We start from the raw sequence: 17,659 nt of genomic DNA on the forward strand, positions 1-17,659 counted from the left end.
TGAAAGAAAGTGCTTGTGCAGCGTGAGTGCGTCCTCTTCTCTTGTGGGTGTGTGTAACTGCGCCTGGCCCTACACTCGCAAAGCCATGCGTTACCTCACATGGAAACAGGAGCTGTGTCAGCCTCTTGCTTGACTGGCCCCTTGGTGGCCTTTTGCTGTTCATCTTGCCTGGCCAGTGTCCGCTTGCACTTCCGCCCCTTCCCATGGTGTTTCACTGCTTGCTTCTCAGATTTGGATGCCATTTCCAACATGCTTGCTGCATCTGCAATAATGTTCATGCATTTTTGATGTATTGATGTACATTGTTCATGAGTACTATTTACACGGTCGTTAAACAAAGGGAACGTAAAAATTTGGCAGAGGAAGGGGACAAAATGGATTTTGCACTGAAGAAAAATCACCATTTATATATGTACATACACAGCTCTTACTGAAGTGCGACGAGAAGAGATGAACAAAGCTGAGAAAAAAAAAGAAAGGAAAATCGACCTACTCCCATAGGTACATAACACCTTCAACTGACGAAGCTACGAGGGAAAACTTCTGCTTGTACCCAGAAGGGAATGCTAAGCTCACGAAGAGACTGCAAATGGTATCGCCTGACGAACTGATTCCTACGGGCATTTTGCCTGACTGGCCATGAAACTGCCACTCGCCCCGGGGAACTTGCCGTGGGCAGTTTCTCGCTTATCGGGGTGTTTCTTGCTAATCCTTCTCCTCCTTGTCTTCATTCAGGGTCGTCATCTCATGGGCGGCAAAACCTGCATCATCGATAGAGCCTGTGCAAGCTGATGAGGTCTTCGAGTCGACCGTCGATCCCGCCTGGATCTCCTTGAACATTGCCATGACCTTCAGCATTGTCGGCCGCCTTGATGGCCTGTCATCCAAGCATGCAACAGCAACTTTTAGGTGCTGCAGCAGCTCAAGCTCCAGGGCTGGATCGTCCTCCAACAGCTCAGGATCAAACACACCGGTGATCTTCAAATTCGAGTGCTGCTTGACCCATCCTACAAGATTGTTGTCCTCACCGAAATCTGTCGAGTCCGTAGGCGGTTTCCCTGTGAGCAGCTCGAGCAACACAACACCATAGCTGTAGACATCGCCCTTTGTAGTGCATCTGAAGCTCTGATAGTACTCCGGTGGTACATAACCCGGAGTGCCAGCAAGGGTGGACACACTCAGGTGCGTCTCCACCACACTCACCGTCCTCGCCATACCAAAATCTGATACCTTTGCCTCCAAGTTCTCATCAATAAGCACGTTGCTTGACTTCATGTCTCGGTGGATGATATGCGGAATGCAGTTGTGGTGGAGGAATGCCAATCCCCTTGCAGCCCCAATGGCGATCTTTCGCCTTGCTGACCAACTCAGCTTAACCCCGATCTTTTTGCGGTCGTGCAACACATCCTCCAAGCTGCCATACTTCATGTATTCATACACCAACAGCCGCTCCTCACCGGCCTTGCAGTAGCCAAGGAGAGGAACAAGGTTGCGGTGCCTAATCTTCCCAATGGTCTCCATTTCTGCAGTAAACTCCCGGTCACCCTGGCCGCTCACATGTATAAGCTTCTTGATTGCAACAATCCTTCCATCCTTGAGCTGGGCCTTATAGACATCCCCAAAACCACCAGACCCTACTAAGCTATCATTGTGGAAGCCATTCGTGGCGGTAATAAGATCGGCCAAGGTGAGTTTCTGCAGTGGCTTGTCAAATGCAGCAAGGTTGATGCTGAGGGCATTTGTACCAGAGAGTCTCCAGTTGGAATTCATAGTCCCAGAATGTGTCTGGCTATCAATGTAAATGTCACGAGCGGTACTTGCCTCTTCATTCTTCTGCTTCCGCTTCTTGCACTCGATAGCTAAGATGGCAATTCCAAATATACAGAACAGTGACAACAAGAGTCCCATAGTAACACTACCTATGAGTGATGCCTGCCTCCTCCGGTGCGATTGGTTGTCGTCGGAGGAACTTGGGCCAGCACTGTGATCACATTTTGGCAGTGGGAAACCACAGAGACCAGAGTTGTTCTCATATGACATCCTTGGGAATGTGGCAAGGGAGCCAAGCTCTGGAATTGACCCATTCAGCTGATTATTCGAAAGGTTGATCTCTGATAAAGACAGTGATGAGAAAGAGTTGGGTATAGGCCCTTGCAACTGGTTGTGTGACAGGTCGAGCACCGCAAGCTTCTTGGCACTGGCTAGTTCCGGTGGGATGAGGCCAGACAGTAGATTGTGCCCAAGATTCATGATCATGAGGTAGTACATGCTCCCCAGCTCCTTCGGGATCTCTGAGTCCAACTGATTAAATGACAAATCCAGAAATATCATGGATCCATTCTTGTTGAAGGTATACTCCGTGCTCCCCATGTACACTCGAGTGAAGTTGCACATTTTCTTGCTCGGCATCCGGTTGAGGTCTTCAGGTCGGATGCTGCTGAACTCTAGCAAGCTCCCCTTACCACGGCACTCGCTGCTCAGCTCGTCGTTGCGAAGATACACATAAGGCCGCCCAATGACAAGGCCGACGTTCATCTTCCCAGACTGTTTTGCCAACTCCGCAGGTATCGACCCATTGAGCTGGTTGCTGTTCAGGTCCAGCCAGACTAAGCTCTGGCAGTCGCCAAGCTCCGCCGGTATTGGTCCCGAGAAGGAATTGTTGCTCAGCTTCAAGATGGCCAGGTTGCTGAGCTGCCCAAGCCAAGAAGGGATCGGCCCGGACAGCTGGTTGCTCGCCAGGGATATCCAGTTGAGCTCCTTGCACTTGGCCAGTTCCGGCGGGATGGTACCGGTGAGCCCGTTGTAGTCGAGGATGAGATGCTCGAGCTTGCGCATATTTTCCAGGGATGCCGGAATCTCGCCCTCCAAGAAGTTCTGCCACAGGATGAGGTCCCGGAGCTCCCCGAGCTTCCCGAGGGATGCAGGGAGTGTGCCGTTGATGTTGTTGAGGCTGAGGTCGAGAGATTCGAGCCTGGTGCAGTTGGTGATTGACTCCGGGATCGCGCCGGAGAGGTAGTTGTTCTGGAGGTACAGCATGCGGAGGCTGGAGTTGGGGTCTTGGCAGAGGGAGGAAGGGATGGTGCCGGAGAAAGCGTTGGAGCTGAGGTCGAGCACGTCGAGCTCCGGCAGCGCGGCCAAGGAGTCCGGGATGGTGCCGTTGAAGTGGTTGAAGGAGAGGGCGAGCACCTTGAGCTGCTGCAGCCCCGTGAAAGCGTCGGCGGGGAGCTCGCTGGAGAAGTTGTTGTTTGACAGGTTGAGAGCGGCAAGCGAGGTGAGGCCGGCGACGTCCGGTGGGAACGCGCCGACGAGGTGGTTGCCGGAGAGGTTGAGCGTGCTCAGGCCGCGGCAGTCGGAGAGGGTCCCACCGGCCACCTCGCCGGTGATGAGGTTGCCGGAGAGGTCGAGGTACTCCAGCCCGGAGCAGTTGGTGAACTCCGGGAGCCCGGAGATCTTGTTCCCGGAGAGGTCCAGGCGCCGGACCGCGCCGACGCCTGCACCCACCATCCACCGGAGGTCACCGTCGCCGGAGATCTTGTTGTCGGAGAGGTCGAGAGCGTCGAGCCCGAATCCGGAGCCGCCACCGCCGCCAGACCTCGGCCCACCAACCGAATCGCCGGAGAGGTTGAGCGCCTTTAGGCCGCCGCAGGATGCGGCGAGCGCCTCCACGTCGGCGACGGAGCCCCGCAGGCCGGCATTCCCGGACAGGTCGAGCGACTGGAGCTTGGCCCCGCACCTCGGCGCGGCGGCCAGCGCGCCGCTGACGTTGGCGCCGCGGAGGCTGAGCGTCTCGAGGCTGCCCAGCTGCAGCAGCGTGGCCGCGACGGCGCGGAAGTCGGCATTGAGCGGCACGCCGGCGAGCGACAGCGACGTGAGCCTGCCGCCCCTGCAGGCCGCGCCGGGGAACCTGCAGGCGCCGTCGGCGGCGCTCCACCCGCGGACGCCCGCTGCAGGGCTTTGCGCCTCCGACTTGAACTGCTCCAGCAGCTGGGCGTCGTCGGCGGCGGCAACCACCGCGACGACGAGGAGAGCCAGCACCGCGAGCAGCCCCGGAGATTCCATGAACTAGCGCGCGCTACCTTAAAACCATTAAAGTAGCGGGTCGGCGATGGGGGGGAGAGAAGCCGACGAGATGGCAGGCAGGAGAGGAAGGGGGGAAGGGATGGCGAGAGTGGTGGGAGGAGGGAGGGAGGAGGAGGGATGCTTGCTAGAGCTAGAAGCGCTAGAGAGAGAAGAGGCAGGAAGAAAGAAGCAACAGTGGAAAGAGAGGGAAGGGGGGTGGAGGAGGAGACGGGGAGCAAATTAACAGCTGTAGGTGAGGGAAGGGAGTGGTGGTGGGGCCACGTCACATGGCATGTGCCCCTGCCCTCATCGCGAATCGCAGCCCTAATTAACCCGGGGGTCGAGGCGGGTTAGTATTCTAACCACGGCGCTTATCCGCTGCCCCCGGCGAGGTTAATCCCGATCCGATCCGACGGCGGGGGCCGCCCCGATCGGGGGCAGGCGGTGCTCTGCTCGAGGCGGGGTCACGTGCCGCCGGGCGCGGCCGCCGGGGCTCGTCAATCCGCGCGCCATCCATCCATGCCCTCAGGCCTCTGGGTGAGGGGCAGTTCGGGGAATTCGGGGTCGCGGTCCGAGCGTGCGGGATCCCTGGCGGGCGCGGAGGGAGGCGGACGCGTGGGCCGCGTTGCTTCGCCGAGGGTTTTTGTCTTTAACGCCCGCAGCGGGAGTGGGCTGGTAGATCCGATCCGGGGCGGCGTGCGTGCGGGCGTGCGTGCGTGCGGTGGACGCTGCCGCCGTGCCACCTTTTTTGGGTGCGAGGAGGATGATGCTTCAGCCGAGCGTGTGTTATGATGGCGAGGCCGCGACAAATGGATAAGGTCCCGTTACGCCGGCAGCTGGATGCTTGTTCGATCGGCGGCAGCCAGGGAACGTCAAGACGAATGGGAATGATTCGGTGCTGTTTAGGTTTGGTAAATTGTGCGGTATCCGGTAAATTCAAACTTCGCATACGTGGAATGTCTTCCTTTATCGTCTAGTCGTCTCGACGTGTGCTTATGCGATTTTCATATGTTAAAATTGCATGTTTTGTGCACACAAATAACAACAACGAAATTGCACGGGAGACGACTATTTCCTTTTAAATGTTCCTACAACCTCAAACGCAGGGAGTCTTTGTCATGAAACACATACACCCACACCCTAAATTTTGAGATTTCTTTAAACAAAGAATACTTACTTAAGCATAGATATTATCGCACTTAGATTTGCATTACTGGCTCCTCCTGGAATTGGAATTTACTCCAAACTTCATCGCCGCACGCTCGAGCGAGCATTCACGCATTTCTTCAAGAAAATTGCAAAATACCTTTACCTGACAAAAATCGGCATGCGGAATTTAAACTCGTCATGAAAAACTGATTGTGCGCTCTAAACCAAACATTCGCTAAACCACCGCGCCCGGACTAAGATCAGAAACAAGATTGTAAACTCTTTGAAAAGGTCAGCCCATTAGCATAGAGCACTGTAAGCGCTAAGCATAGAGTACTCGTTAGAGCCTTAATTCCGTTTGAACACGAGCCGGGGAGGTCACCGCCGTAGCCGTGGATGCTTTGTTGGGCTTTTGGCTGTGGGCTGGGTGTGGCAAGCCAGCCGGCCGGACGGTGTCGGCTGTATGCAAAACGAAGCCGAACTGGTGGAGCACGTCCAGCTGCTGCTCCTTCACAAGCAGCATCATTTGCGCCTCGGACTAACCGAAGAAACGCATACGCAAATCTCCAAAGATGCAGTCAAAAAAGGAGCTTCTACTGTAGGTGGCGCGAGCGCGATGATGAGGTTACACCGCCACACCCGTGCGTCTACGCGCCCTTTTCGCGTGCGCGATTAGACACGCTCATCTTTTGGGAACGCGTCGTCTCGTCTCATACTCGACCCCGTCACTCCTCGTCTCAGGCCTCAGGGAGCGAGCAGCGGTGGCCGATTGGCCGACGAGGAGCCACGACCCACGAGCGAGCGCGCACTGGCGCCGGACGTACCGGTGCGGCCTGGGCCATGGGCCATGGCGACCCCGCCACCCACGCCGCGTCCATCCGCCTCACTGACCGGCCCGCCGCCCCCACCGGCGTACGGCTCCACCCGCCAGCGAGACGTACGCAGGCGGGGCCGCGTACACCTGATTGGACAAGTCACCGGGCAGCGTTTGGTGCGCCTCGCCGCCGGGGGCCCCCGCGCCGTGGCAGCCGGGCACGTGCGGCTGTCCTCGGGGGACCACCTGGGGAGGTGCGTCCGCAGCCGTTGGATCGGGAGGCGCGGGCCCGCACGTCTGTGGCCGAGCGGGTAGGGGGGTGTGGGTGCCGGAATCTGCCGTTTAGATCTCGTCGCTCCCGTCCATCGCCGATGAGGGAAAAAATGTTTGCGCCGCGCGGGGCAGCGCCGCAGCGGCGCTGGGCAGGGGAGGCCGGCCTGTGCCGTGCGCAGTGGCCTGGCCGGCCAGTCGGCCACGCGCGCCACTTGGTGGCGTTTGACCGGGCGGAAGGACCAGGGCGAAGCGGAAACCAACTCTTTCATTGCGCGGAATTGATAGGCCAACGGCTCCACGCTGGAGTACGTACACCCTGCATGTTTTGGCATTTTGGGGCCGTATGAACTTCGCCTGGCCGGCCGGATGCGCGTTACCTGTACTTGCGTTTAGCTGATGTTTAAACGGGAAGTGTCCGCAAGGAAAAAAGAAGCTACTCCGTTGCATACTTTCGTGGCCATTGTTTCTTCACGTTTTGATGGTATAATTACCACTAGCGATTTTGAAGCTGAAGCGACCTTATCTCTTTTAAGGCGTTTCCTAGAAGAAGAAACATAAGGGGGCTAGCTCAGTTAATACACCTAGCCAACACTAGCAAATTTCTTCATAATCTAAAGATCTAAGGTAGAAAACGTGAGGCCATGAGGTTATGAGGGGGCCAAGGCCCGCGCCAGCCAGCCCCCCCCCCTACCGACTCCGTCTCGGTGCTAAACCTCTTATCGATGCTACGAGTACGGCAACATACCTCGGAGGTACTTGGGAGAGTTGGAGACTTGGAGTGACAGCAACGCCATTCTGGTCGATGTTGTAATGGCACGTGCAAATCAGCCATAGCTCGTGAAAGCGTATTTGGTAGAAATGAAGAGGTAGTGTTGGTGTTCCTAGTCGTGTACGTATTTCTTTGGCGATTAGCAACAATCAACACTAGAAAAGAAAATCATGATATTTTTTTCCAAGGAAAAAGAAGAAGAGGAAGAATGGGTCAGATTGAGGAAGGCCAATAGCAATCGTCTTATCGTTCACTTAGGAGGTGTGAGTCATGTACTCATGTTTAATTCCAGGCGAGTGATATTCATCAACTTGAGTACCCCGACAACTGGGTGATATTATGGTTTGAGTTTGAGTTGTCATGGGTTAGATTCACACAAGGATGAGGATAATAATTATATAATGATTGAGACAGCTCGATAATTGTTACTACCTCCATTCCAAATTATAGGTTATTTTGGATATTTTTAGATTCATAGGTATTATTATGCATCTAGACATAGGGTATATTTAAGTTATAACAAAACCTATGAATCTAAAAAAGATAAAAACGACCTATATTTTGAAACGGAAAAAGTAGAAGCAAGTACCTTCATTGATCTAGCCCCATGTATGCACGTGTCACTTGCATGTTTGCTTGCGGATGATGGCAACGGTGCCTTTCAATTTTTCTTGCATGTCGTCAAAGAAAAATAACCATCGTGCCTTTTTTCATATCGCCATGTTTGCATACCACCATATTTCACTACTACCAAAATCTGAAGTAAAGCGCAATAATTGCATTCACTACTGAATCTTAATAAAAACGAGTTTCTTCTTTTACAATAGCTCCCTCTTCCTCGCTACCGAGGTTCACCAAACACAACAAGTCCCACCTTCTCCTCACGTTTTGCCGCCTCGATGCCAAGTTTCACTTCACTATTTTCAAGACTAACACAGCATCTAGAGTGAAATTAAACTTTAAATGAAACAACTCCTACAATGCAAATTTCTTAGGCAGACACTATATTTAATTCATGCGTGATGTGGAAGCTTTTAATTGGACACATGATAAAATGAAATGAAAGTCTATCTCTCATTGGAAGGTGGGGAAGAGTTTCATATGTTGGAAACAGTGTAAACCAAAATTTATCCCCATGAAACTCATTTCCTCTCTCGCTCTTCATAATTTTCATGTCACATCGCCATATTTGCCTACATGGCATATTGGCATCTCATTTAAACTCCCATTGAGAGTGGCCTACAACTCTATCGCTGCTGTTATAAAAGGAGAAATATTTGGTGGAATCGTGAAAACCACTTAGAAATTTTCAGAAAATTTGAAACGATGCATATTCGTTGTGTATCTATAGATTTACTTTGTTGCAAAAGCTGAGATACAAACTCAATGCAGAAAAATTCATACAAAAATGACAAATTTTGAGTGCAAGTGCACCATGAGACAAAAATTCTGGGTGTGTATTCCAATGCATATGCATCATTTTCATATGAATTTTTATATAACGAGTTTGCATCTCAACTTTTGCAACAAAGTACATCTATAGACAAATTATAACGTGCATCATTTCAAATTTTTTAGAGACTTCTAAGTATGTTGTTTAGAGGGATTTTTATGATTCCACCGAAGATATAGTTTCCACGGAATATTTCCCCACTATAAAAGGTGGGTTATGGCTCGTTAGGTGTAAAAACCAATGGAAGGATCTCACGACGATTTGATGATCGATAAGAGTGCTGATCCTGGCACGATCGATAAGAGTGCTGATCCAGTGGCTTAGAGGAAGATTGGTGATTGCAACGAAGGCCGGTATTGGCAGGTCGGGGGAGCACAAGATAGATGACGGTTTATGAACTGTTAATAACAGATAATTTTTGACCCAATCTTCTACTAGCGCACCTAAGAATTCAATGATAACTGCATATCACTATATTTTGGAACAAATTTTGTACTTGTAAACTAGAAGAGTAGAAAAATACCATTGCATATAGTAGTATTACTAGTATACCGTATACAAAAAATCTACAGACCGTACTCCGTACGGTGTCAGACAGACGGAACCATTACGGCCATAAAGTCTGGCTCTCACGGTTCCCTCCCCTGTGCACACACAGAGACTACACGGGCGCCGTACGTACGCGCGTGCGCGAGTAAATACGACGGCCGGTCCGGGCTTCGATCGGGCCGGTGGGTGGGGCTTCCCCTCCCTCCTCCTCCCCGCTCGCTGCCGCACGTGAGCCCGAGCCGGATAGAGAGAACGGGACGGGAGGGCAATAATGAGGCGGGCGCGTACTACGCATGGAACCGTGGGGCTTCCGCCCCCCGTTGCACTTTGAATGCCATGATGGCGAGACCCGGGGCGCGACGCGATCAACCGACCGACCGGCCGGCCGCTCGTGTGTGACCACACCCCGACCCCGGGCGGGACTCGAGTTGGGGTTTGGATTGGATTGGTTGGATGGATGTGCCCTCCCTGCGGCACCACCTGCCTGCCCCCCCGTTACGGTTCCGCTTTTTTGGGCAGCGAATCGCATCGCCGTTTCCGCCCGCGATTGATTACTATCCTCTCCTGATGAGCTCGCTGATCTTATCGTTAAATGGCGTGCTGTTGCTCCTGTGGGTTGGGTGGGGGACCAGAGAGAATGGTTTTACGTGGGCTGGGGAACGACGGGCTCTGTTTGGTCATTACGTTGCACGTGGGCTGCTACTACTTATATTGCTATTTGAGGGCTGGGAGTTGGGCTTTGTTCGGCATGGGCTCAGTCAGCTGGACGATGCCCATGATGAACCGAGCGGACGCACGCAGATTTTGTTGTGCTAAATGATTTTGATTTTTCAGTCTGGGGACGTAATTTGACTGTTCGGTGCTCCTACTGCTACTGTACAACTCGGAAAAGGGAAATCAAGGAGAATCACAACACTGACAATGGGAAGGACACGTTTTGCCGGTAGCGGACTGACCAAATTAACTACTAAGGATTCACCGAATCAGGAACCTGAACAAACTACTCGTGCCCAACGTTGTGTGCTTGCGGTACGCAGCCCGTTGGAAGTTTGTATGCCATTATTTTGGACGGCACCAACCGGTGGCAGAGCCATGGCACGTATGGCACAGCTCAAGACGGCATGCATTATTTGAAAACCTCCCCGTGCCCGAACGTGGATCGATTCAAACTCGGCTGGTGCCGACCCTGACGGACGCACTCAAAACTCTCGCCCGCCCTCCTCACATCGCGGCCGTCCGTGTGCCCGCCTGGCAAAAAATCCTACGGCCGAAACGGGTTCCGGCGGCAGAAGAAACCACTGGATCGGACGGAAAGTCAGAAGCGGCTGGCGAGCCGAAGTCAGACCCGGCGGAGGACTGATTTCCGGGGCAAACCCAGTCGTTGCCCAAAGTTTGGAGGTGCAACACTGTAGCATATTGTAGCGTTTCGTTTGTATTTATAAATTATTATCCAAATATTGACTAATTAGGCTTAAAAGATTCGTCTCGCAAAGTACAACAAATCTGTACAATTAGTTTTTGATTTCATCTACATTTAGTACTTCATGCATGTACCGCAAGTTTGATGTGATGGAGAATCTTCTTTTTGTATTGTGTCAAAGTCAACTTGCGGTACATGCATGGAGTACTAAATGTAGACGAAACCAAAAACTAATTGCACAGTTTTGTTGTACTTTGCGAGACGAATTTTTTGAGCCTAATTAGTCAATATTTAGACTATAATTTACAAATACAAACGAAACGCTACAGTATGCTACAGTACTACAAAAGTAAGTTGGGCAACTAAACAAGACCTAAACATGGCCCCAGACTCCAGACTGACTGGCGCGACTGACTGGCGCTAGCACCTCTCTCTCTGTATATAAACCTGGCGCGCGCCGACCGCCGCATCGATCGATCAACCACGTCCAAGAACTTCCGGCACGGCACCACGTTGCTGCGCAGAGCTGCTGCTGTCAGCAGCGTACGGCCGGAGAGCTCCACCCAAGCCGCCGGAGAGACGATTTCGCGAGCGACACCGCCATGATGAGACCGCAAGCTCTCGTGCTCGTCTTCTTCCTGGCTGCGGCGCTGCTGTGCCTGTTCCTGGGCGCCGCGGTCGCCTCGCCCGTGTCTGTCGCCGGCAGATTCGCCATGGACGGTTAGTGGGCGTGCTGCTTTGCCGCACGGTCGAGAGGAGCTAAAATGCCTCTTCGTTTTAATCCGTGTGCCGTGCATGTACGTCACGTACAGGTACAGTACGTGTTGAGTACTTGAAGTAATTAACTGGGGTGCACGGTTTTGCAGGATTGGCCGTGGACCAAGGGATAGACCACTTCCTCGTGCTCGCGGCGGTCTTCGTCATATACCTCTTCCGCTGATCGTTCGGCCGCCCGACAGCAGTTCAGTTTTTCCCTGATTATTATTTTTTTTTTCTCGTCAATCATGTATTCTTTGTAGATAGTTGACCGGTGTGCAGGATGTTAATAAGGAACTCTGTTGTTACAAGGGGTTGCAAGGCCGCCCGTGTCTTTGCTCGGTCCAGCAATTTGATCTTTACATTTTTTTTCTTTTCATCCCTGTTTTTCTCGCTACACTGAGCTTGAGCTGCCTTCGTGCAAGCTCAGCAACAGAGCAGTGTCAGAATTCAGCCGCTGCCCGTTGCGCTTGCTCCAGTTTCGGTGAACGACTCAAACTGTGAGATGCAGAAAGACCCTGCACCTTTCAGGTGCCAAGAGACATTAGGGATTTAGGATACCGTGAAATATGCAACGTTGATGGTAATCACAACTTCACAATTTACAAGAAAGATTGATAAACTATCCCTCCGTTGCTTAATTCAAATTCAAACATTGTTTGGGTTGCAATTAAAATGTAAATGGTTGATGGTAAAGATGAACGAACTGTACGTTGTCTATTGCTGCATTCGACTCATCAGTAACGATCTTGCAATGACATAGAAGGATGGCATTCCTGATCTAGAAACCTTTCGTGGGCGGACGTGCATTGCTCTTGTCAGCAACTTGAGACTGATGAAATGTCTCTGAAAATGCAGGGTAAACCAGGCAACTGCAGTTATCTGATGCCGAAGGCCATGGCGACCCTATTCTTCAGTGAATTGAACCACTTGTTACTCCCTCAGATGGACACGATCTAATAAATTTCTATCCATCCGTTTTAAGTTTAGTTCATTTTTGTCCTTCTCTAACTGATATGCACTGCCAAAGATATAGTGGGCGTGCGAGGCGCCTAGCCAGTAGTGGATGGTGCAAAAGAAGCATGGATTCTCCTGAAGCCCCGGCTGTTGAACTGGCGCAGATGGATGGTGGGATGAGGAGAGATGCCTATAGCGAACGCTCGAAAAAAGAGAGGAGTGCCCCCGCGTCATCTCCTCTGGGGGAAGACTTGGGCGGGACCCCACCCTCCGCCACCGCCACCCCTTTCCCGGCTTCCTCTCCACCTCGGAGTAGGGCACCAGATGCCCGTGTGCCTGCTAGGAAGGCAGTGGCGGGACTTCTCTCGCCGGCCGGGATGCTCCCACCCTGGTCAACGACGCGCCGGCGGCGACCCGAGCCGGCAGATCCGGTGTCTCGAGGATCGGATCTGGTGCCCCCGGAGCCGGATCTACGCAGAGCGGCTGTCGGCGGGGCCACCCTTTGGACACGTGCATAGGTTCTGTGAGGCCATGCTGCAGGGCTTCCAGCGGCCTCACGCAGGACGGCGACGGCTGCCCCCACGAGAGAGCGGCGCAGGGGATGCGGTGGCTGCGCGGCGATGCAGATCCAGGGATCGCGGGCACCGACGCAGCAAGGCTAACCGGGGAGGCGGCCTGCCGGGCCCGCACGGCCTCGCGGCGAGGCGCCAGGACGCACCGTAGGCGGCGTGCTAGCCCGACGGCGCAGAGGAGGTGCGACAGTCACGTCGCCCGTGGAGGCATTGCGCGGAGGTGACGCCAGCGCAGAGGACAGCGGTGCGGAAGTGGCACTGCGTGCAGGCTGCGCGCAGGGTGGTGCAGGGTGTGACGCGAGGAGGATAAATGCCAGCGAGCGAGCGGAGGTGGAGGTACAACGGCGTGGTGCGAGAAGGCGCGGCGGCGACGCCGCCCTGGATGGGCTGCTGTGACTGTGGCTGGGAGTGCCGAGCCGTGAGCGTGCAAGTGTTAGGATGCTCCAGGTGAAAGCCCTCGCCGGCGTTCTTACTGGTGAAGATGACGGCGGCGCCCTAGGGCATTGTTCTCCTCGTTGGGGGCGTCATGTCAGAGCTACAACCCTGCTTTACGGGGTCGTCTAGGTGAAAACCCTGTTCAGATTCTGGACGACCGACGGCGGCGCCATTGGCGTCGTGCCCTCCTTGGAGGTATCGTCTCTAGAGACCCATCTCGGTTTGTGGCATTGCCGGTCCATTAGTTATGGGCGGCCGTAGCTGGTGGCGACAATTCCGCCGCGTGGCAAGATGAATGGGTATTGCTGAGGCCATGTGGAGGCGATTGCAGTTATGGTGGCGGTCATGGGTTGTCGCATGATTGTCGGTCTTGGCTGCTTGTAGCGGACCGCAACGGCTGACGTTGCTTGGCAATGGTCAGTGCGGCGTGGGACTGCATCAGAGGACGGTGCTTGTAGCAATGACATCGTGGGACAACTAGGCTTGTAGCAGACTGTGGCGGGTTGCTCAGCTTGGCTGGGCTACCCGGTGCGGTTCATCATCAGAAGACGGCGTAAGCGAATTCTCTGGCTTGCTGACACGGTGACGGATGCTTTTGCACGGATGAAGCAACGATACGAAGTCAACCTGCGGCGGCGGCTTGGCTGATCGATGGAGATCTTGTTGAGCAGGGCAACATTGCTCACCATTCTGACAACGATAAAAGAAACGGATTTGTGACGTGGAGTACTGTGGCAGACGTGGCGAGGCCCCGCGCGTGGTGTTTCTTAGAGGCGACGAGAGCGAGGTGGAGTCCAACGGCAGATGTGGCGAGGCCTCACGCGTTGTGTTATACTGTTATCGTGGTGGCGACTACGAGGCAGCCTGCGAGAGGTCCGGATTTGGTGGTATCATTCTGTCAGGTAGAGTGTGGTGTTACAGCTGCACTACAGCGGATGGTCCCGCATGGCGGTGGCTTTCTCGGTGCGGTGCAGTCTGGTTCAATCGGTTCCCTATCGACGCAAAGCTACGCCTAGAGGTTTTGGCGAAGACATGAGCGTGAATGTTGGTGGGTGTCGTCATGGCGAGTGGAGTGGTGAGGCCGTGTTGACGCCCCAATCCAACTGATCGGGTGTGGCAGTTTTGAGTTGAGTCGCTACCCGCGTTGATGTTCCAATCCAACCGGGTGAGTCTGTTTTATTTTATTTTCCTTTTCCTACTATGGTTTCCAGAGCTATAATCTTGTATTTTTTTTTGCTATATCAATGAAACATGCATTATCTTATGCATTTCTTGAAAAAAAGGAGAGATGCCTATATCCTTGCTGGCGCCGCCTCATCATCACGGACCTTTTGATGATTCACAGGGCTGCTGAGCCGAGAGAAAAAAGGACGTCACGGGAGAAGCACTACGGAGGCACGCGCTATAAGGAGGAGAAGGCGGGCTGGCCAGCTGGTGTAGCATGATGCGGAGAAGACGAAGGCTCTAGAACCTACGAAAGGAAAGACTTGTCCAATTGCCTGATGTAAAGGATCTGATGGCCGAGAATTGCAGTCGACGTGGCCCATCAAGGAGCCTGAGCTTTGAGGCACGATTCGTCTTATATAGATACAGATTTGAACCAACAAATGAATACACCAGTTTACCACTACGTTATTTTTATAGATGGTCCGAAATTTGAGGTAACAAGAAGAAGGAAATAGCAATCGGCCCACATACAACACTGGAACAAGGAAAATAAGAAAGAATGAAAGTACATGCACCAATTGCAAAGCACGCCCCGGTAACATAAACTATATAGTGATGACTCATGGCAACTTCCCAACAAATACACTAGCGGCCGGTTGATGATTAGTAACCAGTATTCACTACTAGAAAAATGATGTCTCATCCCTAACCTTAGTACCGGTTGTTTTTGGACCCAGTACTAATGCTAGCATTAGTACCGGTTTCAAAATTGAGATCTCACGGATCCCCTCTAATACCGAATGGGGGTTCCAACCGATACTAGAGGCTTCCCCGCCAACACTTCATTTTTTCACGCGCCATCGATCCACGCATTACCTTATTTTTTCACTGGGTGACCTTATCTCCAGCGCCCCACCTTCCTATACTTATCCTCCTGAGAGCTCCCTCATCCACCGGCCCTCTCTTCCACCAGATCCCTCCTCCTTCCTTGAATCCTCCCTCCCTCCTCCTCTCCCCTCTCTTCCACCACCGGCTCCCTCCCTCCCTCTCCCTCTCGTGTGCCCTCCCACCCCGGCCTCCCCACTCCTCCATCCTCCGATCACCCCTCACCTCGTGCCTGGGGCGACGAGTGCCGGCAGGGCGAGGTGCGGCGGCGGCGGCTTGGTGGTGCGGCGGCGTTGCTTTTGTCTGAGATTAATTTGTTGAGTTTGTGTGTAGTGGCGGCGGCCGAGCTGGAGGGGCGGCGGAGGGGGAAGTGGAGGTGGAGGCGGGAGGCCAGTGGCCGGCGACGGGGGAGGGGGCCGGCGGAGGGAGAAGGAGGGGGCGGAGGTGGAGCCGGTGGCCGGCGGTGGGCGGAGGCTGGCGGGTGCCAGCGCGGGGGATTCATTTTTTTATTTTTTTAATACCATCTAGTAGTACCGGATTGCCAGTACCGGTTGGGCAACCGGTATTAGAAGGGAGTTATGCACCGGTACTAGAGGGTATTTCTGTAGTCGTGATTCGATGCACGAGGTAAATTTGGCTGAGATGATAGTTGTTGCAGAATCGTCCAAATTAAACCAGCTTAAATGCGCTAATTATCATCTTAATGGTTAATCCAATTAATATGCATTTAAAATAGTGTAACTTGACAGTCTATCGGGTCAAGCCCAATTTAACCACTGATTCCACTGATCGAAACAACATGCAACAAGTCTCACACGAAGGTGAGTGCAGACAATACAACATGACGTTCATTTTACAAAATAGAGTAGCAACTTAATTTACAAACTGAGTTCGAAATACATAAATAGATTACAAGCCAGAATTCTTAAATAAAACATAATGAAAGTCTAAACGATAAAGAGCGAACAAAGATACATGATGATATGAGTATCCTGACGACATGTCATCCAAACATGAGATCATCTCATGGCAAGGCTGGACGCCACTCGACCGACCAACCCTCAATAAAAGGATGGACATCCCAAGGTTGACCAGCAACCAACTCAACAATTTGTTCATCACTAGGCATTGAAAGTAAACAACAAAACAAGACAGAGTATACTAATACTCAACAAGACTTACCCGACTATGGTATATATACTTAGCCGACTCCTAGTATGCAAGGCTTTTGGCTGAGGGGTTTGTTTTGCCAAAAAGCAACTAGAAGTGGATCCTTACTTTTAAGTTTTAGCATTCAAATTAAGGTTGAAATAACCATTCTACGTGAGCAAAATATTCAAAACTTTTCAACGTTGAAAAACATTTGATTAGATAACAACATAAATATCATTCTCATTTCCTTTCATTCCACTTCTTACTACGATGTGACACAGTGATCGAGGTTCTCTTAACCGAGAGTGGCGGTGAATTGATTTGATTCATTAAACTTGCAGGGTGGACCTAGACATACATCATATGCATGCCCCGTCGAGCAGCATATGGCAAACGGTTCCCTTAGAGAGCGATAGCATTTGAGAACCCCTGCGACCCTCGAGTACTAATCCCCACCGGTACCTCCCCAAGCTAGACGTGAGTTACTAACTAGCGCACAAATAGGAAACATGACCAACTCAATCTACAATCGCGCAATATGGTACTAGTTTTACTAGTTTCAACTACCTCTTACTTCCGTCATGTGGATTGTACAATTCAAACTCAATCAACAGGGCCACACGAACGGGCCTTAATCAACACGGGCTGAGCGCAACCAACAACAATAACCAACACCATTTCTATCTCTGCCCGGTCTCCAATTTTTATCATGTTCACCATGCATTTCTTTCAACCACAACTAGAACAGGGCTATATCTCGCGAGTGACAGACAATCACTCGACTTCTATTGTCTTAACTAAGCATGGCAGTTCTATCGACCTACATATACTAGTATTTGGACATGGGAGTCCTAGTGATCATGTGTAACGACCGACCCCAAACCTTTCAAGTTAATCTTAATCGGAGCCCTGATCCTCTGTCTTGTTTTGCCGCGCCTGAGTGCTCAGCCTTCCGCCCGGTCCCGACCCCTGAGACCCGACCCCTCCCCGCTTCGCTTCGATCCCGACCCCGGCAACCCCGTTCACCGTCGGATCCTTCTAAGTCTTCCTCAAACGTCCGTTCTATCCGCCCGGTGGACCCGTGAGATCTTTTCCCCCAGATCTTCCGCGACAGGCGCACTCGAGTTGCATGCCCGCTTTAGAGTCTCCCCGCCGCGTGGCTCATCTTCTCCGACGCCCGCCGCTCAGTCCTGTCTCTGGCTCGCGACCGAATGGATCCTCGCGCCCCCTTCCCCAATGGCGGCGGAAG

The 17,659-nt window shown here is 52.6% G+C and overlaps 1 protein-coding gene across 1 annotated transcript; it reads right to left on the reverse strand.

The window, feature by feature from the left end:
* Positions 1 to 361: 361 nt before the first annotated feature.
* Positions 362 to 4,261, reverse strand: LOC101765569 (brassinosteroid LRR receptor kinase BRI1). Its single transcript, XM_004969706.2, has one exon. The coding sequence runs from the start codon at positions 4,057 to 4,059 to the stop codon at positions 706 to 708; it is 3,354 nt and encodes a 1,117-aa protein (XP_004969763.1). The 5' UTR covers positions 4,060 to 4,261; the 3' UTR covers positions 362 to 705.
* Positions 4,262 to 17,659: the final 13,398 nt, after the last annotated feature.

This window comes from Setaria italica, chromosome V (genome assembly GCF_000263155.2).
Source record: "Setaria italica strain Yugu1 chromosome V, Setaria_italica_v2.0, whole genome shotgun sequence".
Taxonomy (NCBI): Eukaryota; Viridiplantae; Streptophyta; class Magnoliopsida; order Poales; family Poaceae; genus Setaria; species Setaria italica.

Coding starts and splice junctions, on each gene's coding strand:
- LOC101765569 (XM_004969706.2), bottom strand. CDS start 4,059: ATGGAATCTCCGGGGCTGCTCGCGGTGCTGGCTCTCCTCGTCGTCGCG.